General features: G+C 34.6%; 1 protein-coding gene across 1 annotated transcript in view; it reads right to left on the bottom strand.

The window, feature by feature from the left end:
* The window catches only part of LOC150106784 (aspartate aminotransferase, cytoplasmic-like), a 61,160-nt gene that overhangs the window by 30,919 nt on the left and 7,141 nt on the right, over positions 1–23,100 (bottom strand). Inside the window, exons 3-5 of the mRNA XM_090393482.1 lie at positions 13,965–14,073; positions 7,076–7,188; positions 6,481–6,585 (exon numbers count right to left, since the gene is read on the bottom strand). Coding sequence (XP_090249608.1) covers positions 6,481–6,585; positions 7,076–7,188; positions 13,965–14,073 — 327 coding nt within the window. The remainder of the gene's footprint in view (positions 1–6,480; positions 6,586–7,075; positions 7,189–13,964; positions 14,074–23,100) is intronic.

Raw genomic sequence — 23,100 nt, 5'->3', positions numbered from 1 at the left:
ATCGGAGTTAGACTTGTTAAAAACGGTGATTTTGAAATGTGTCCCAAAGTTTGGCCTCTATACAGAGGAAGATATAGTTAAAGATTAGGAAAATGAGTCTTTGGACTCTCTGGATGTGTCACAATAATAATAATAATGAAATAAAAGGAAGTGATGTATGACACCTTGGTCATTTGAAATATAACCAGTGGCTGCTCGTACATAAGCACTGCTACACTGCAGCACCCCCAAGGAAAAAATGAAAAAATTAAATTTTGTTTGTGTTTATAAATAACAACACTTATAAACAGTTAAAGGTTACAGCTTATGTTTTGACATTGATTGGATAGTAGTTAATAATTGGAATTGTTCGATTAACGCTTTAGATTACGAAACAAATGCACTGCAATCTAAGGCAGTGTCAGAATTATCACATTCGGCCAATTGCATCTAGACTCGCCAATATTCGTTTCCGCTTCTCATTGCACGTTACAAGTGATTCCGATACTGTTTGTTTGGGCAGTGTATAGTATGCTTGCCTGCGTTATTTCTGTGAGGTACGAAACTTTTATTATTGGTGCGATTTCCCTGGTGAGGGAGAACTATTTTTTTGTAAATCTTATTTTATTTTGTTAAAATAACATATAATTATTTATTTATGTATTATCGATACAAGGCTGAATTATGACGAGTGTCACTGTGGAAAATATGAAAGTAATTGTATTTTTTCAATTATCGTTACACGAAACAAATGCACTGTGATCCAGCGCAGATATTCGTTTGTGCTTGTCATTGCACGTTACAAGTGATTCCGACACTGTCGCTTGGGCAGTGTATCCAGTGGTGTAGCTACTGCTTTTGCGCCCGGGATGGTCCCTGAGTTTGCCTCCCCTCTCCATACACACCAAAAATACTACAAAAAGTCAAAATGACATGTAGGAAAATAAATTAAAACACTATGTTTATTTTTGAAGTAAAACTTTAATTTCAGCATTCTAAAATGTTACTTTTCTTGCTTTTCTGTTAGCAAAATCGTCGATGACATTGGCGAAGTCTATTTCATAGTAAATGTAGGTAATTCTTAATCAATTTTATTTAGAAAAACTTCTCTCACAGCTAGCAACACTTATAGTAATTGTGAAGAAAATTCTCAATAGTATTACAATATTTGGAAATGAGTTCTCGACACTGTATTTTAGAATTAACTGCAAAAGTTCCAAAAGGTTCAAAGTGTCACCCGGGGTGGACCACCCTTCCGCTCCTCCCTAGCTACGCCTCTGAGTGTATCGTGTGCTTGCGCGCATTATTTGTGTGATACGAAACTTTTATTATTGGTGTGTGTTCCTGGTGAACTATTTTTTGTAAATCTTATTTTATTTTGTTAATATATATATAATTACTTTCCAGTATTAGAATATTGAAAGAGCATTTCATACCATAAATATATCTTTGAAGTAGTAAAAGAAATAGGTTTTGTGTCAAATTTCAAGAACTGGGTGAAGTTTTTTTTATGAAAGTGCCGAAAGTCTGTAAATATAACTCTTCGCACCTTTCCAAATCAAATGTTCCGTGCAGCTGACCATTTCTCTATTGTCCTATGTGTATTAGCACTTTAACCACTAAGTAGGGCAATAATCACAAATAAATCAATTCAAGCAATCATATTCATGGAGAAAGTTAAGCAAAACTGCTAGCTTACCGATGATATAACACGCACTCTAGAAAGTGAAAAAAATCTATGGAAAAATCAATGGACATATTGGATACCTTCGGAAAGGCCTCGGCTCTTAAAGTTAAACCTGAAAAAAATTTACTGTGTTATGTTTAGAGACTTGAAAAATGAATCTAAAATACCGACAGGAATGTCGAGAGAAAAAAAATTACTTTCCAGTGTTAGGGAATCAAAACTGGAGGCCCGAATACTTATGTTGATTAGTGAAAAGAGTGGTATGAGGAATATCCAGAAAAATAAGCAAATCCAGGATTTGCAGTATGTACTTAGCCTCTCGACTGCGGTACAAAATCCACAACATCACATATCACGGACAATGGACAGATAAAATTCATAGGTTCTTTGCGACATATATAAGAGATTCACAACATGAACCAATTCGCCGCACAACACTCTTCCACGAAATGTATAAGCTGGAGGTTTAGTCAATATACACCTGAAACCCAAAGTCAACTGCACAAAAAACGCATAATAAGTCATATCACGGATACCCAATTGATTTTCTATAAAAATGTCTTTCTGACTGTCATCACATCTTTTCCTCGATTAAGGAATTAAATTCAAGGATTCAAACATCAAGGAATTAAATTATTGACTTTGAAAAAGCATTTGACAAAGTTAAAAGAAACATATTATTTAACATATTAAAAGAAAGACAAATACCAAATAATATCCTAAAAGCTATCACAAGTATATATGAAAATAATCAAATTCAAATAAGATAAAATCACGAGCTATCATATACAAGAGAGATAAACCAAGGGGTCCGACAGGGATGTCCCCTCTCAGCAACTCTTTTTAATATCTACTTAAATGAAATAATAATAAAATGGAGTAAAAATTTACATCAAGGAATTAAACTTTCTCCTACAGTTAACTTAAACACACTCCTCTTTGCCGACAACCAAATAATAATTACAAATTCTGAAGATAACTTACAGAAAGCTATTTTAAATCTAATTGAGATATCCAAAGATTATGGTATGATAATATCAACGGAAAAATTAAAAACTATGGCCTTTAAACGACAAGATCCAGCAAGAACTAAAATAGTAATAGATAACAAGATCTTAGAACAGGTGAATTCATTTAACTACCTAGGATGTATGATCACATATGAAAATGAAAAAGATATAAACGTAAAAATTGCAAAATATTTAAAAATAACAGGTGTAATTAACTCTATATTTAAACCAAACCTAGTTCAAAAACAAACCAGGCTAAAAGTATACAATACATTAGCCTTACCGGTCTTAATGTATGGAAGCGAAATCTGGACAATAAAACAAAAAGGCAAACAAAGATTAACAACAGCAGAAATGAAGTTTATGAGAAAAACTGCAAAGTATACCCTATTTGATCACAAAAGAAATGAAGATATTATGAAAGAATTAAACCAAGAACCAGTAATAGAAAAAATTAAGAAATATAAACATAAATGGATGGAACACGTTCAAAGAATGAAAACAGAAAGATTACCAAAACAAGCCTTAAAGTACAAGCCATTAGGAAAAAGAAAACCAGGCGGTCCTCTTAAACGATTCAACGATGACTTCTAAGGCCGGAACAGGCCACGCTAGGCCTAAATCCTTGATACGCATGATGATGATGATGATGATGACACCTGAAACCCAAAGTCAACTGCACAAAAAACGCATAATAAGTCATGTCATATCACGGATACGCAATTGATTTTCTACAAAAATGTCTCTTCCTGACTGTCATCACATCTTTTCCTCGATTAAACAAAGGCCTCCTGGAATATTCATTGAAATGATCGAGGGATACCGGTTTATAGCAGAAAATTACAACATAGAAGTTATTACCTACCAAATTACGAGCTATTATGTGCAACGCTTATAGATCCATTTTTTCCTAAGCCTCATCAAGGAAAACAAAAAGAGGAGACATCATACTAAGCTCTGTCTTAAGCAATGTATTCCGATTTCCAATAAGTCCATTCTACAGGATTGTTTGAAAAGTTTGGTAAAAAAAAATAAGTTAATCATATTTTTTTAGAAAAAAATCACCTTTATTCTCAACATAATCTCCATCGCGGTCTACACATTTGGTCCAGCGACTTTCCAATTTTTTACATCCCATCTAAAAAGTAGGATTTGTCAAATTGTGCAAAATAATCATTCATAGCCTTGATGATATCCTCGTTCGAAGAAATGTTTTCCCACCGAGCCCAGTTTTTTAAGTTTGGGAACAAGACAAAGTCACACGAGGCCAAGTCCGGAGAATACGGTGGATGTGGAACCAATTCGAACTTCAATTCGTGCAATTTTGCCATTGCGACGGCCGATGTGTGGGACGGTGCATTGCCTTGATGAAAGAGCACTTTTTTGAGCACCAATCTTGGCCGTTTTGATCTTCAGTTCTTCTTTTAAATGGTCCAACAATGATGTATAATAGCCTCCCGTTATTGTCTTTACCTTTTCTATATAGTCTATCATGATAATTCCTTGGGAATTACAAAAAACAGTGGCCACACCTTCCCAGCTGACAAAACGGTCTTCGCTTTTTTCGGTGCTCTTTACCTGGCCATTGTCCACTATTGTTACTGCTACTTCGACTCAAGTGTGTAGTGGTGGATCCAAGTTTCGTCTAGAATCACGAACAACCCAAAAAATCCTGCGAATTGCATTAAACATCGCCAAAGACTGTGTTAAAATCTTTTCGCATGCTTTTTTTATCAACAATCACGGCTCCCATCGAGCACAGCTTTTTCATGTGCAATTTTTCGTGCAGGATATTATACACCCGTTCAGTTGAGATGCTTGCAATCTCAAGCACTTTCACTCGACGGTCTTCCATAACGATACCATGGATTTTGTCAATCATTTTCTTCGTAGTGACCTCAGTCGGGCGTCCGGAACGCGCTTCATCTTCGATGGACTTACGACCACGTTTAACTCTTTTATCCAAAAATAAATAGTCTTCAATGCTAGTGCAGAGTCCCCATGAACTGCGTGTAACTTGGATTTGATCTGCGAGGCCGTCCACTTCTTCAAACGAAAGGGTTTTATCACTGCACGAAACTCGTTTTTCTCCATTTTTATGAAAAATGCGAACACGGTCATTTTAAATGTTTGCCAAACGAGAACTATGCGTCCCACGTGGCTAAAAGTTTGCCAAGGGTCATGAAAAAGATGATACGTGCCGACACTGGTATGAATGAACGAATTGCGTCATCGTCTATTGGAAATTTACTGAACTTTTCAAACAACTCTCGTATTATAAGTATACCATTTGGACATATAAGTGGCTATATGTATGAATGAAAAGGCGGAGAAAATGTCCTGACGAAGTTTCGTCAATACCTTCACGATGCAATGAGAAACTCTATCCTTTGAAAAAGATGAAAGCAGCGGAGTTGGAGTTCACTTCCCATCAAACTAACCAAGTCAATCACTCATATAGCTGAACAGAAACTTTTTATGTCTATGTCTTTTGTGTGGGTGGGTGTCAGAAAGAAAGAGAGAGAAAAAGAGACTCTCATAAAAAAGAATAATTAAAGTCAGCTAACAAGACAATTTCTGGAACAACAGTATGCTAAAATGATTAATAATAGTAAAACAAAGGGAATAATTGTACAAAACTGAATGTAATTATTGTTATGTTACATAAGAAGAGTTACATAACATGGCAAAGAGTTACATAATTAGAAATAAACATGGCAAAAATGCAAAGTGTGTCATAAAGTAATGTAATAAATGCGTTCAATATAAAATAATCTAAAACAAAATTTATGAAACAAAAGCAGGAATGAACTTCATATAAACCAAGATGGTTTGTAGGCTTATAGGATTAGAGAGGATACATGGAAACACTTCATACCCCACAGTTAATGACCATGAGAAGTAATTTCATCAAATTAAATAACAAATAGTGATATCCCCCACGGTAAAAGCATCTATATATATTGTAAATATTATTTATAATACTAATGTATCTATTTATTGTTGATTTAATAAAATAGTTCCTGTGGAAATGGTGTTTTCATCCATAGCAATAGGCGCTCGAAGAAAGAATGTACAGTACTAAATCCGATTCTAGTGGCCAACAGCGGAATTGATTCTACCCTTTTTTTTTTTTTCTTTTTTGACCTGTTTTTAAGTTAGCCGATCTCTCCACGGACAGCATTTTTTTCTATCGGAAATGTGGGTTTTTTTTCCCCGTAAACTCAAGAAAATCAACCATAGAACTCACATTATCTCAGACAATATATATTGTTAGCGACCACGAGATGGCGAAAGTTGTCTGTCGTACTCTGTACAGGTGCCAATTGATATCAGTGACAGTCATGGGCCATATATTCTGTGATTGGCTAAGGCTAGGTGCCCAGGAATAAAAGTTGTGGATTTATTTATTTCATCTATGGAATTTTATTGTCGATGATTTCTCTCTTTTAACTCTTGTTATTTGATCATCCTAATTATATTCAGTATATAAAAAAGTGGCAAACAGAGGTGGTTCGTAAAAAAAATTAATAAAAGAATTAGTTTTCTTCAGAGAAAAAAGTAACTTTTTTCACAAAATTTAATTTTTTCCAAACAAAATTTTATCTCAGAAAAAAAAAAATTTACTTTGGAAACAGATAATTTTAAGATAAATCATAATAATTATATTAATATATGTTTCCAAGATAAACGAACAATAGTTTTAAGAACTTAAGAAAACCTTCAAATAATTTAAGGCTGGTAAATCAATCGAAAATCAGTTAGTGATTTGTATTTACAAAGTAAAAGATTCTTGTTCTCTACCTCCATGACATCAGCAATCTGTCTCCATTGGTCAGTAGTAGGATCCATTCCCGTAGGATTATGAGCACAAACATGCAAGATAACAACCGAATACAGCGGCGCATCCTAGGGGAGAAAAAATCAGACAGTTTCACGCGTATTGCAGAAATGAATGAGACAAACTATTCTTTAACAGGCTTTCACAGTAATATAAAACCTAGAAGTCATACACATATTCCAAAAAAGATTTTTTGTTTTTAACTTGGTAAATGATTTCAAGAAATTCCGCACAGTATGTATTTTCGAGTATGTAATTTAGCATGCATTTTCGAGTAATGCCTGGAAAAAGTTTCTCCTATACTATATCAAAATAAAATAAATGTTTTGAAATATTTATCTGAGAATTCGCTATAGATGCGAAAGTTGTATTTATATAAGAACATAATACAATGAATTTTCTATGAATAATCGCATTCACTATATGCACAGTGTCAATGAACAAGAAGCCTATTGAGGATTGGTTATGTTAGGAGCAGCCATATGAAATAAGTCTTGCTAACCAAATATTATTGAAACTCTATTCCATCATTGTAAAAAAAAAAAAAATTAATCTTACCTTGAGATCTTCCAGCATGCCATTGATGTCCAAACACCTTTTAAATGAATGCCAGTAACGATAAATGCGACATTGTGCAAATCCAGCATATGGGAACACCAAGTGATGACTCGCTAGAAAGGAAATAAATAAAACACGATATGACTGATGTGTAATTTATGTTTCTATCAAAACATGTAGGTGTGATATTAAAAAATGCAGAGAAACTAAATAACAAAGCACTTTTTGGAGAAATCTGAAGAAAAAAAATCAGCTAACGCCTTTTATTCTCTTACAGGGAGTAGATAAGGCTGTTTTAGTCCTAACTTATGGAGATTGAGTGGGCACTTCACTTCACTAGTAGCCAATCAGCAAGAGATAGCTGGCCCGAGACTATCACTGATTTTAAGCGGCATCTAATGAAGCGACGGCTAACAAGTGCCGCCATCTCGTGGTCCCTAATCCCAATACAATATTTTTAATGTCTTGAAATAGTGTGGGCTCTAGCCAACATCTTGAGATTACCAGAAGAATAACCCGAGTTTCCGAGAGAAAAAAAAATCCTCTTCCCCGTGCTAAAAAAGTTCTTCTAGTCGACGAGTAGATTCAATCCTGGATCATTCTTCGGGCGTCTAGCTCAGGAGTGCAAACATCATTTCCAATGAGCTACACAGAGAAATTTGAAATATTCTTTTAATTTAAAAAATAAATATAATAAATTCTCTAACGCCTTTTATTCTCCAAAGGAAGCAGGTTGAGTCACTTAGTCCTAACCAACTTTTTTTTGAAGATAAGTTGGCAGCCAATCACCATCCTTCCGCCTTTACTGATAATGAACTTATAGACTTATAGTATATCAGTGAACCAAGACTTTCAAGAGAGAGAGAGAGAGAGAGAGAATATAGCAGACAACTACTACCATCTCAAGGCCCTGAACACCCAAACACTCGTATTTTTGTTTATGAGATACTTGTGCCATGAGAGGTCTCTTCGATTAACATGAAAAAACAAAAGTAAGTAATAGTATTTATTTAAGGCCATATATTTCAGCCTGAACATTACATCAATGTCCACAATAGTTAGTAATTATAAAGTAGAACGCGAACAATGGATTGATTTGAAAAAAAAGTAAGAGCCGCGTGATGTTATACATAAAACAATGCAATGATATAACTCAGGAAATACTGCAATATTGGTAATTCGTTAGCTATTTAAAAAAAAAATTATTGATGTGTGATTAAAATAATGCTTTCCGATATATTAGATAGCGATAGGAAGTCGTTTCGATTTAAGTTCTGATGGTGGAGTAAGGCCTCAGCACTTTCTTTAAACAATCGTTCAAATTTATACTAACATCGATAAAGTAAGCGTGTTTCAGACCATAGGATGTTGTGGTCTGTATCTATTCCGAACTTTATAATTAACTATTGTTGCCACTGATGATGGTCTGTAATATTCAGGCTGAAATGCATGCCCTTAAACAAGTAGTATTACTTTTCCCTTGTGTTTTTTTTTTTTGTGTTAATTGAATAAATATTCGTATTATTATATGTAACAGTGTGGTTCTACGGTCAACATTTCAGAAAATATATATGGAGTAAAAAAAACCTAGTTTCTGGGAGAAAAAGAACCTTACCAAAGATCTACTCAGGAATCGATTAAGAAAGGCCTATCAAAAGTTATTCTAATCGGTAACTAGAATCGAACTTCTAACGATCTTTCTTCAGGCAACCAAACGATATGGAAGCAAGGGCTACACAGATATATATTATTGCTAACCAGACCTTTTGGTGGGAAATGACTTTCATCGCATGGTGAAACATCACCACCTTGCTCATCTGAAGTGAAGATGTCACATTTAGTATATATGCCACTGCAGAAGCGTTCTGGTTTCTCTCCTTCTCTCTTTTACATATAGTGTGAGTAATAAATTCCCTCCAAAGACGTACAAGCAAACGGAGACCTGAAACCTGCTTATTGTGAAGACAAAACAGCAAAATGGTCTACTACGAGATGATACATTGGACTGACCCCGATGAAAATGCATCCGGAAGCTTCCCTATCAGCAGAGATGTAATTCTGACGCCAACACACTGCCATTTCATGCCTTATGGAAAGTACTCACAGTGGTATGTTGGCGAGGAGAAACTGTGAAGACCACGATATGTGAAGGCGATTGGATTCACCCTGTACGCGGTATGTCCAAGAGTCCATTTCTTCTCACTTCGTGTTCCAACTTATCACTTGCAAAAGTATATTCTTCCATTCATGTAGAAATAAAAATTCATGGTGGCCGAACATAACCACCGCCATCGATTCAAAATAATTATTTAATTATTTTTAATCGATGGTGGTGGTGGTTATGAGTCCCAGGATCCATCGCGGGTGGACACTCCCGTCTACGCAACTCACCGTCTACACTATTTAAACCTCTATCTACATACGACGCTAGGTTCCACCAACCGTAACGACCCCATTTACCGCCACTAATCGCATTTTTTTGCCTGTACTATTTGCCTATATGCGGGATGAAACCCCAATCAAATCTCCTATAGTTGTCTTGAACTAGAATTAAAGTTTATCCAGATGTTTAACTACATTGTATTGTCGGGAAAAGAACAGAATGTGATGTGATATTCCATAATTTTGTTGTACGATAGTACAGTAAAATCCCAATGCCATCCGTTGGTCACGCGCCAAACTATCATGCATTTCCAATACAGTTGTATTGGAGTTGTATATGATTGTTCGTAACGGTCACCTGTGCCTAAATCGATAAATCAAATGAGATATACAATTAGAAATTCCTATTGTGCATCGATAAGTGGGACCCTCCCCTCATTAAGACAGTGCGAATAATGATTAAGGGTTGCAAGGAAAGAAATTTTTCTAGCAAAATTGGCAGTGATGATTCACTAATAGAATAACGATTCTTGCAAGTTATATGAATCAACTGCAGAAAATATATCAAAATGCTTTAAGTTTGGAATGGTGTTCAGCCGATGGGTTATCTGAGATCCTAGGAGTTTCTCGGGTAAATATCATACCGACTTAAGCGGATGAGATGAGCGACCCCTAATAACGAGCCATTGAATCATTGTACGTGCGATATGAATTAATAAATCGAAGAACCCTTTATTTTGGAATATTATTTTACTGTTAAGTAAGATTATTTGCACAGCTTCAGAAGTTCTTTAAAAAAAAAAGAAACAAATTCAAAAATAAATTTTTTACTAGTGATACTATTATTTTTTAACTTCCTGTGCGAGAAATTCATAAATACATAAATTCAGATATAAACTTGTCTGAATGTTTAATTTAAATATAAAGAGCTAATAAGCTTCATTTCGGCGATATAAACAATATTTTAAATTAAGGGGATATAAAATCCACATTGTTTTAAAACCGAATAAGAAACTCAAAGATTGGAATCAGAGAGTTTCATGCCGAATATAGTAAACTACCGAGTATCTGTGACACTAGCGTGAGCTAATGCAAGTGACCCTAGTACGTAGTACTACGTACTAAAGTACAATAGGTTTGCAACCTTTTTTTGTAGGCGAGATTCACATTTGAACAAAAAATACGATACGAAAGCTACAAACCACTGCGAAAGAGGTTATTAGAGATGAAATGAATAATAGAAAGATAGATAGTATTGAAATCACTGCAGTCAGGAGGATTGTTTGAATACGATAGGTTTGTAATTGTACATTAATTACAAAATGACACTATACGTATATGAACCATTGAATACTTTTTTTTCTCAAGGTATGGATATATTGTAGAGCTAGTGCATATATTTTGAGGTACTCTTGCAAAAAGTAATTGTTAATTCATCAATTTATGCTTATTTTATTTTATTTTGTCATCCTTTCTGATCATTGTTATCTATGGCTTAAAATAATTGCTCACTGGCCAAATCACCCCCCCCCCCTCCCCATTCTAACCTAAAAGTAGAGAGAGAACTACGAGTGCGTATATTATCATTTCTTCGCAGTGTATTATGGGTATAACTTTCTGGGTATAATTCTTTGTAAAGAGGTGCAACATCTTGAATTACCAAACAGAAAGGTATATTTGGGAATATAGTTCAACAAATGGGACAACAAATTGTTCTAACATCATACTATTAATATGTGTATGTACATGTTTTGGTGCCAAAATTTTTCATATTTTTATTTAGAATAGCTGTAATTAAGGTCAGAAAAATTAAACATACGTAACAGTCTTCACGATCATATAATAATGGCTTCAATCTTTTTCAATTATCTGTTCTGTTGCTTCCGATGTTGAGCGCTTATGTTACTTTTTAGCGAAATGCTTGTCCCGCTTGCTCTGGACATCATACGGGTTGTTGTACTATGCTCTCATAAGTGATCTCAGTATCAATCGATATCAGTAGGTCACTTAGTAGTAATGTCTGAAGTAGGTCAGACGATGGTCGACTAATCATACTGATCAGTACTGATTGATTTCATAAGTGATATTTGCGAACACTGAACTGGCATTGTTATGCATCCAAATCAAATCCCACCCCGAAAAAAATTCAATGCTGGATTGATTTTTTTTTTTTTTCTGGAATGCACATTAGGAAATACATACCATTCAGAAGGTTAAAAATAATAAAATGTATTTAAATAATAAACTTGGAAGAGAATAAACTGGCTTAAGAAAAAAATAAAGTATGTATAGATAAAATAAATACCTTGAGAATTGTAATTAACCGGAACATTAGTTACTAAAACGATATTACTGAAATATAAATCCTCTTAATGTCTTAGGTTTATAGATTTCAGCAAAAAAGCCTTTGAGAGAATCATGTTAAAGAAGACGATACATCTAAAGTATACAAAAATGAAAGGAAACAATCGGAACCAATAAAAACTAAAGGTAGGAGTATTACAAAGATATCTATCCTCACTAATAATATTTTGACAGCATTTGATGAATTATGAAAAGAACAATGATAAAATAATAACAGAGAAATTCAGTGCAGTTCTTATATCTAGAGTAGTGGTTCTTAACCTTTTCAAAGTCACGGAACACTTTTGATTATAAGAAAAATTTGAGGAACACCAAAAGCATTAGGGTCATAAAACTAACAATAAAAATATGCATGGACTCGCCTTTTATAAAAATGGAACTTATTTTAATGCGATACTTGAGCTTGTCGGCTTTTGCAGGTTTCGGCAATAATATCAGACCTAATATGTGATATAGCTCTTCTCATCTCTTTGTCAATATTAGCAAGTCTTTCACGCTTTTTAGTTTTTATATGGGTTAATATTGAGAAACCGAGCTCACACAAATATGATGTTGAAAACTGTGACAAAATTTTTAGTGCTCTTGTGGATAGCTGAGTATTCGGCTTGACAAAAATACAAAATTCCTCAAGAGTTGTTTCAGAGAATTTCATTTTTAGAGTACGATCCATTGACAAGGTAACTAATTGTTTTTCTTGTAACGAAAATTCAAAACTCGATGTATTAACTGTGCAAAATGGATTTCGTATCCAGTCATTGTGTGTATTTAAGGAAAGAAGGTAACTCTCGCAATTAATAATATTGGAAGAAAAATATTTTCTTCCAATATTATTAATTGTTCTATTATAACGGAAATAATTCCATCGACATTTTTTATTCAGAGTAGCCAATTACACTCAGAACTGTGTCATGTGACATCTTTCACCAGCGGAACACTTGTAACCAGTTCGCGGAACACAAGTGTTCCGGGGAACACCGGTTTAGAACCACTGATCTAGAGGAACTTGATTTTTCTGAGGATGTTTGCTTTTTGTCATATATATATTTAAACATACATGGATTCAAATCAAACCATTTGTAGAAAAGAAGCTAAGAGAGAGAGAGAGACAGAGAGAGAGAGAGAGAGAGATCAAAAATTAATGTAAAGCAAACTCATCATCATCAATTTCCTGATATATACCCTCAAGGATTGTTTTTAGGCTACTATGACAGCACTATGTGATGAAGATTACATTATTAATAATCTCCTATCAACCAAGTAACTCCAAATTAGTCTATTACTTGTCAGCACTCCAATATTGTTATATCTAACATTTTGTTCTACTAAGACATTTCTGATTGAATCAATCCACCTAGACCTTGGTCTTCCTCTGGGTCTTTTCATGCCATTTTTCAAATTGGCTGGAAGAACTGTTGAGAAGCCGAACTGGTGTCTCAGGACGGAAGTATCTGGAAGAAACGGATCTCGGCCTTATGCGCCATGAGGCACGAAGAGGATACATAAGTAAGTCGTAAATTATAATGAAATTGAAGAAGTTTCTGTCGCTTGGGAAGTGTGATTACACGCGAGAGCTGAAAGCGATGTAATAAATAGAATTAAGAAAGCGAAAAATACATTCGAACAGTTAAGACCTAACTGCAGGATTAAAGAGTAAAAAAAAAATGAATTTTAGGCCTGACTTTAGGATATCTGAAACAAATATTAAAAGTTTCTTAATATAGAGAAGTGAAACTAAATATTACAATACTAGATTACAAATTTTTAATAATGAATGTTTAGCAGTATTTCAAGTATCATATGGCCAGAAGGAGCATACCATAAAATCTGTGGAAAAGAAACAGAAACCTAATTAATAACAATACAAATAAACAAAAATGGAAGTGGACTGAGAAACAAAAGGAGGGACATATAAAAAGGAAATCACAAGTAACTGGAAGTAATTAATCATAATCATCTGTTATATTCAATAAGAACGATATCATATATTCTAGTACGCTGACATGTTTCCTATTCAGATTCGAAAATATAGTTGCGAGCCGACATCAAATAGCAAAAATTACAAGGTACATGACAACTGAACCAATTTGAGTTAATTATCAGATATGTTTATTAATATTCATGCAATAAGTTTAATTTTACTTACGCCAGGAAGGATCTCCCATGTAAAAAACATCTAATTGGATGCAACGGACAAGAAAATCAGCTCCAACTCGTAAAGCACCAGTTCCTCCAACTGTCTGCAGCCCAAAGGCCTGAAAAATTCATTATTTCTGAAAACTTAACTACAAATATGACATATTCGATAATCCAGTCTAAATATATATATTTAATAATAATAATAAAAGTTTATATAAGATTTAGTTTCACTTCATTTGAATCAAATCTGACCAGAACGAAATTCTGTTTATGAACTAGATAACATCAGTAGAGACGTATGCACTGTAATTCTGAGCTATAATAATCTAACTGCATGATCTATTCTGCTAATACTGAACAAAATATAGTAAACTTTGTCTTTTATTTTTTAGATGAAATTTCCCTTTAATATAATAAATATCCAATAATGTAAATGCATATAATTTTACAATTTGTTGTATATTTTCAGTCAAATTTTTCTCTTTTAAAATTCTTTGTTCTGTACATGTGAGGAAAAAAAATTCGGAGGTTTATTTTGGTTTACGATTTATATCAGCGATCATTATTTTTTATCCTGGGGATACGAAACATATCGATTTCGTGCAAAACTTTTAGTCATTTCGAAAAGAAAAAGGCTTTGGTGTTAATGTGAATGCAGCTATGGTTTCAAATGGGATATCTGCTCGAGTATTACGATGATGTGCTAAGTAGACTTCGAGTAGACGTAGACTGTTTTTAATTAGAGTCTCGGCTCTGGCAGAATTCGAACGGAATGGAAGAAAAAGAAAAATAGTTATTAATATTTTCAGAATTATTAATGCAGAAAGTAGCAAATTATCGACGATCAGAATTTCGGGTGTGATTGTTGTCAGGGTATTAGAAAAGTTGGTTAAAGACAAAATTCAGGAACGGGGGAGGATAGGAAGGGGATATTGCATGGGAGAAGCATGGTTTTTGTGAAGGGTAGGTCATGCCTCAGTAACGTACTTTTTATAAATTTTTTTATAAAAAAATTGATCCAACTCAGTGACAGCTGATTTGGATAAAGGTAATGGTTATCAGGTGAAACTGCTGGACTTTGCATAGGCATCTGAAAGATACCACATGAAATTTTGATACATAAATTGCAACAAATGGAGATTGATATGAAGTTGGTGATGGGGATAAGGGGGGGGGGATGATTGAGAGATATCAGCAGAAGTTTATTCAGGAATAAAGTTCGGCAAAAGGCCTGTGACTAATGGCGTGCCACAAGTTCTCTACATGGGCCACTGCTATCAATTTGTACCTTTAATGATATAGGAAATGATCTGAAATGAAATATTTGGTTGTTTGTGTGATGCAAAACTGGGAAGTCAATAAAGATGATATTGAAATTTTGCAGGATGATTTAATTAGACTCGCAGTATGGATAAAAGAGAACGGATGTCGGTTTAATGTGACAAAATGTAAAGTTTATGTATTATGGAATGAAAATATTACCAGCTGTGTACTTACACGGATGGAACTGTGCTCCAGGAAATTGAGGAAGCCAGAAATTTATGGGTGTTTGTGGATAGACAGTTGACGTTCAGAGGGCATGTCAGAAAAGTGCATAAAACTAGAATTAACTGGGTATTGAAAAATACCCAGATCAGCAGAGACACGCGGATTGTACCTCTTTATTAAGTAGATGGCAAGATTTGGTCACCTGAGTTTCTTGGAGATGTAGAAGGGATTTAGAGGTGAGTGACAAAGATGCTGGCAGTTCTGTGGGATGCTCCATATGAAGAGAGAGAGAGATTGACGGTTTGTGTATTACAGAGGCTGGTTGATTGATGAATAAAGGGGGTGAGGATGTTATAGAGACATAGTTACTAAGGAAGGTTTATAGGATTGATACGGAGGAATGTTTTCAGTACATCAATAATGTGACAAAAACAAGAGGTCATCCATGGACATTAAGTAAGGATGTAGTTGGTAAAGACTAGAAGTTTTGTTTTGAGAGTGGTGAAGGAGTGGAATGGATTGCCAAACAGAGTCAGTTTTGAGTTTCTTTGTCGGTGAATAAGTTTTTTATGACAGTTATTATGCAAATGATGGTTAGTGTTGATATTAGTAGACTTCCTGCGATCAGTCTATGGGCACCATAGAGGCGCTCTAATAAAATAGCAATAAAAATAATAATATACGTTCCAATAATGGTATCATAATGTTTTTCTACGAAGTAGATGAAATTACTGCGATTCATAAACCAATTCATACTTTCATCCAGTGATATTACACATCATTAATTATTATCATCATCATCATCATCAACAACAACAGCAATAACAGACCTCCATGGAGTCAAGAGACTCGTCGTGGGAAGTTCCACTCTCACATGCACAGCTCATCATAGCTCGACTTAAATACATTTACATTCCCTGAACTTATCACACTCTCATGCAATAAATTCCAATCACCCACCACTCTCACTCATAACTCTACTCCTCATCCCCTTGCTCACACCCACTTTACACAATTTCCAGTGATGGCCTCTCATTCTCTCCCTGTCTTCAGATATTCTATGAAAATTTTCACCTGCATTAATCTGATAATTACCACTCTCCAACTAATTTGCATTCTTTCAATATGTCCTCATATTTCAGAGAACAGAAACCAACTTAGTCATTCGTCTCTGAACCCTCTTCAACATCTCATCATCCTTTTGAAAACCAGGCGACCAAATCTGTGCACATAATCCATATTCGAACTGATCAAAGCTTTGTACAGTGAAATCAAACCTTATTACTTCTACACGTCAGTGTTCTCCTCATTATTCCCATAATACGCTGTATTGTCCTCACAATTTTAGCAAAATGTCCACGAAATTTCAAGTCTCTATCCACCATCACCCCCAGATCTTTCATCTCCTCTGTTCCTCTAAAATATCCCCACCAATCCTCTACTCTGCATCCCATCTTTGCTTCCCAAACTTTGGCAACATCTGCTCTACAGCATAACTCTCCCCCAACTTTGAATCATCTGCAAACAACTGTATATCACCATTCAAGCTCTTTCCAATGTCATTTACCTGCATATTAAACAACAATGGCCCCAAAACTTACCCATGAAGCGCGTCACTAGTGACTTTCCTCTTGTGGGATATCACTCCCCAATACACAACCTGGTGATACCTATCAGACAGCTAATCTCCAATCCAATGCACTAATCTGCTATCCAACCCGATATGTTCCAATTTAACTACTAGTTTTTCATGTGGCAGTCTATCGAATGCCTTTTCAAAATCTAAATATACTACTGTATATGCTTCCCCCCCCCCCTTGTGCTAAGTAAGCAGGTTGCTAAAACACGATCTTCCTTTAGCAAACCCATGCTGTCCATTAAAGATAAGTCTACTTCTGGCAATATAGATCGGAATCCTTGTCCTCATTAGCTTCTCCAGCACCTTGACCACAACTCCAAACAAGCAGACTGGCCTATAATTCGAAGCATCAGTTTTATCATCCCTTTATGAAGTGGAACAATTTTGCCGTCTCTCCACTCCTTTGGAATCTGGGATAATCTATGAATCACGTTAAAAATGTACATTAAAGTTGTTGTTAACTCCCTGGAACATTCCCTCAAGGCACGTGGTGATATAACATCAAGTCCCATGGCCTTGTTGACATCAAATTTAATGAATTCCTCATATACCTCCTGCTCATTCACCATGAGTGGTTCCGCCCTCATTCCACAGCTCTTAAGTTTTGAATTATGTTACAATCAAAAGGATGGAATACTTTAAAGATGTGCTCATTAAACACCTCTACTATACCCTCCTTAGTTTTTATCATTCTCTTATCACTGACCAGCATCATCCTTCCATAATTATTCTTCCTTCTACTGACCACATATCGAAAAAATACTCCCTTACTTTCATACAACCTTACTTTCATAATACTTTCATACAACCATAGCAAATGATGCTAAAATTTAGCATCATTTGCTATGCTCATAACTCACTTTGTCTACCCTTACTACTTTTTTTCCTATAACAAGGTTGTAATATTACCACGTGTACAAAATAAAAATAAATAAAACCAGTATTTTACACTTCTTAATTTACAATACATCAGTGGTTGCCAAAGTGTGTGCCCCGGGGAGCTTCAGGAAAGTCGCGTTTTGTATTATTATTATTTTTTTAAATGGCTACTAAGATTTTAAAGCACAAATACTTATTAAGTAGGTTGGACTTAACTACTTAATAAATGAAAATGTTTGGTATTTCTTTCGGCCTAGGGGTACAGTGAACCGAGGAAGTTTGGGAACTTCTGCAGTAGTTTATTTTGTAGAAAGATCAGCGAACTTTTTTTTAGTCAAAGTATTTACATTTTGCATATTAGATGAAGTACAAATTTCCCTCTCTTTCAGCATTTCTCCAGTATTTTAAGATGTCATTCCCATAATACCAAGGTTGTAAAATTATAGCAATGTTTTATGTGATACATGATTTTCATTATCTGAAAATCATATAACATATGTATCATAAAACATTCAAAAATATCCATTTCATATTTGGATACAAAAATGCCCAAAGGATGATTGAAGTGTATGCAATTTAAGTTGAAATATTGCACTTCCCCAGTAATAGTGTAGATTTTGACATCTAAGAAAGTTATCGTAAAAGCAGAAAAGTAACGATCACTTCCGTGACTCCTACAGTGCAGGATCACGCTTAATCATATTTGTTTAACATATGATACAAGGCAAGTATACTTTATATTCCTTTCATTGAAAAGACTTAGGTTTTAATCCCATCTAGGACTAAGTGAACCTTTTTTAAAGTCTAATGTGAGTTTGCTGGTTACACCAGGATATACTTTGGTTTTTCTACTGGAAACTCCGGTTTTTCATTCCACAAGACAGAAATCCCACAAGACAGAAACTGCAGCAGAATACACGCAGTTGGCAGATTATGTAGATAGAATTAATTATCATGATGTTAGCTAGGTTTATATGAACTCTGATTACTTGGCCAAGACAGGCCATTGAAATTATCCTTTAAAGAATTGTACATGGACCACTAAAGTCAAGAACGACACATCCAGACCTCTCTACAGGTATTATAAAATATTCTGTTAAATAAAGCTGTTGCACTTTTTTTTTTAAATAACAGTAGTGTTTTCGGAAACCAGGTGGAATTTATAGTAATCACATATTACTTTACAAAATCATTTTTGGTATCATGTTTCATACAACCCTAGGGAGTCACAGGATTGTCTTCCATATTTTTATCGTTTATCAAGAAAACTATGTTTCCGCAGAAAGCAGGTGTCAGTTTTCTCTCGGGAAATGTGCTTAACTACTAAGAGAAATTATCGCGACTTCATATTTTTGACTTCGAAATACATCAGGTTCATTCAGCACTAGAAAGTGCTTTATATGATAATGACGAACAAAAAAGGAGACGTTTGTATGATAAATATGTTACCCTGCTAATTCATTACAAAAAGTAAACAAATAATTAAATTTAAAAAAATAAATAAATAAAAATAAGAAAATAAAAAAGTGAATTAAGTTAGAACTGCAATTTTTAATTATTCACTTAATATATTCACGTACGTAGTGCACTCATTTCTACACCATTATTATTATTATTATTATTATTATTATTATTATTATTATTATTATTATTATTATTATTATTATTATTACACATAATCCTCGATTTGGACAGTAGTTGATTGAACAATTTCAGTTTAATACCGTTTTAAGAATAACGAAAAATTTTGTGTGTGTGTGTGTGTGTGCACGCGCGCGCGCACACACACATGCGCGTGCGTGCGTGCGTGTGTTAAAAAGCCACGCAGGCACCCTATAAACACTTGAGGTATCAATCTGCTAGACACGTGCATGCAGCTTTCAGATGTAATATTAAGCTGTAAAATAATATTGTATTCAACGTGGATTTAAATGAAGAAACTAACTAATAAATATTTCTGTATCATTTATTTTACATTGATTTACATTGATTGTTTGTATAAATGATTTATTATTGCTATGTCAAAATTACTGAAGAAATATTATCGGATATGCTTGTCCGATTATATTAAAAGTTCTTCAGTGATATTTTATAAATACTGTATGTGTTGATATTGTGTTCGATATCTAATTTGGATGCTTCTTAAAGTTTCTGATGTAATTATGTTAGACATTTTTGTATGTACATGAACATAATTGTATGCGGATATTTATGAATTGTATATTGGTTGTATTGATTTGTGAATGTGTAAGTAGTGGATAGTTGTCGTTAGGTATTGCCTTTATCTCTCATTGAATATTATTTGTGAAGGTATGAGAATGGAGTCAATGTTGCTTTTAAAGTGGAATGATCATCAAGCCAATATGTCCAAGGTTTATAAGGGCTTGCTTTCTAGTGAATCGCTTGTTGATGTGACTTTAGCATGCGAAGGATTAAGTTTAAAAGCTCACAAAATAGTGCTTGCAGCATGTAGTCTCCTGTTTCAAACTTTGTTTGTGGAAAATCCATGTAACCATCCTATTATAATTCTGAAAGATATAGAATATGCTGATTTAAAATTGGTTGTGGATTTTATGTATAGCGGCAAAGTTAGTATACCTTATGAACGTTTGCCTGAACTTTTGAAAATTGCCCAAATGCTTAAGATGAACAGCCTTACACAACTCATAGGCATTAATTGCCAAGACCGTAAAGGAGGATCAAATTTCATTGCTAATGGATGAAAAGGAATCATCATATTTTGAAGAAGATACTACTTTGTTGCCTGCTGCCTTGTTGGAGGAGTCTGTGTTTGGTAGTGGGGAACAACAGATAATATCTTCGGGGTCAGAAGAGGCTGTTCATGCTTTGCCAACAGATAAAGCCAGTGGATCGTCTTATGCGGATGCAGGAGAAAAGTTATCATTACAGGCCCAGTCACGAATTCTAGTATCGATTCCTTTGACAGATCTGCAGGGAGAAATTACATCTTGCAAGGGAAACTTGCAAGAGAACAAGTGTGGTACTATTATGAAGAGAAATAAGGTAAACAAAAGAAAAACCTTGATGGTAAAAAGAAGAGGACTAGGGATACTATTTTAGATGTAGGTAAGACTGATTGTGCATAAAGAATTACAGAGCCAACTTCTAGCAAAAATAATAACCTTGATGATAAACAGAAGATGACCTCGAGGCATAAGGATGCTATTTTAGATGTTGATGAGACTGATTGTGCACAAGGAATTACAGAGTCAACATCTAGCAGTGCAAAGGACTGTAGCGAATGTAAAAAAAATTTGATAAATGGAGTAACTGTTAGTGCATATCTTTTTTATCGTCCACTAGTACTCAAGCATATGGCGTTTAGAAATAATGCTATGTTTCTAAATGAAAAAATTAAATGCTATGTTTGTTTAATGTATGCCTCAGGCTTTCAGAAAAACATGTGGTATAAAATTAAGGAGAATTTATATGTGTGTGTGTGAAATGTAAACTAATTGAAGAAATGATATGTGAAAACATAAACCAGAATACTCATGTAAATGTGAATGATTCTGTGATGAGTGAAGAACGAAAGTGCGGTAATGAGATTTTAGGGAGATTTAGGGCGCTCTGGAGCTCACCGCAAACGGCACAGAGTGAGGTTGTGGTGTTGGATAAGAGAATAGAAAGGATGAAATTGGTGGAGATGGATAGACAGACAAAGATTAAGGTGATGAGTAAGGTTAAGAAAATAATAATAGGCGATTCAATGATTCGTAAAATAAATACCGGAAATGTCTTAAAGAATGTTGGCCGGGAAGTACGGTAGAGTGTGTAATTAAAGCTGTAAAGAGAGACGATAATGTAGATGAAATGATTTTAATGGTTAGGACAAATGATTTGGGAAACACCGTAAATCGTTTGGCAAGTGATTTAAGATAGATGTTAGAGATTTCTAGATTTAAGAGTAAGAGTGTTAGAATTGTCAGTGTGTTGCCCAGATATGATAGTCGAGAAATGAGAAGAAGGGCATTGATTATGAATGAAATGTTAGCTAGGATGTGTAGGAAAAGAGAGGTGAGATATGTGGATATATGGGAGGAGTTTTATGGAAGAAAATAATTATATGCCGAAGATGGTCTGCATTTGAATAAATACGGGAGTAAACTTTTACAGAAGTTACTGTTTAATGAACATATGGAGGTTTGGAAACAGGGAAAAACGAGTGTTATTAGATGGGGAGGGTACGAGGATGGTTGTCGGAAATAATGACAGGAAAGTAGAGTTAGCTGTAAATAGTACTAAGATCAATACTAACTGTGATATGGGGAATCATTGTACTCATAATTTTAACGGTATTCAGAGTGGGCTAATTCACACACCGTGTGATTATCGGGGGAAAGGAGTATTGCAGTTTATGTGTACTAATGCCCGAAGTATTCGGAATAAGTGTGATGAATTTTTGCCATTACTTAGTTCTAATTGGCCAAAAATTATAGGAATTAGTGAGACGTGGTTAACTAAGAATGATTTAGTCAAAGGGATTGAATAAAAGGGATATAGTATCTTCAGAAAGGATAGAGAGAACAGAATAGGGGGAGGAGTTTTACTAATGATAGACGAAGTGTTAAAGCCAAAAATGATAGAAGTGCCTGAAGATGACAAGCTTGTAGAGGGTAGTTCATTTGAGACTGTATGGTGTGAGATAGAAATCAACAGGATGAAATATGTAATTGGTTGCTGCTATAATCCAAGGGGTATAAGAGAGAATGTAGATGGTATGCATTGGCAAATTAGTAAGATGAGTGGAGAACGTGTAATTATTATGGGCGATTTTAACTATGGGGATATAGATTGGGAGAAGGAATGGTCTCAAGGAACAAAGGAATTGGAGTTTATACAATTGTTAAGAGATAACCTGAGACAGCATGTAATGGAAGGGACAAGAGATTTGAGAGTGTTAGATCTGGTTATAGCATTGGAGAACATATCAGTAAGTAATTTAGATACACTGTCTCCACTTGGGGAAAGTGATCATGTGGTCTTGACTTGGGAGATTGTATTATGTGTTGAATATTCTGTTAAGAAGGATTATATGTGGAATTACAAGCTCGTGATTATGACAAGCTGACAAGTCAGCTTTCAAAAGTGCTATGGCATGAGAATTTTAAGGGGA

The sequence above is a fragment of the Typopeltis vanoorti genome, chromosome 5 (genome assembly GCF_054136105.1).
Source record: "Typopeltis vanoorti isolate ZY-2024b chromosome 5, IOZ_Tvanoo_1.0, whole genome shotgun sequence".
NCBI classification, from domain to species: domain Eukaryota; kingdom Metazoa; phylum Arthropoda; class Arachnida; order Uropygi; family Thelyphonidae; genus Typopeltis; species Typopeltis vanoorti.
The sequence above is the reverse complement of the archived record's forward strand: the minus strand, read 5'-3'. Positions and strand labels throughout refer to the sequence as shown.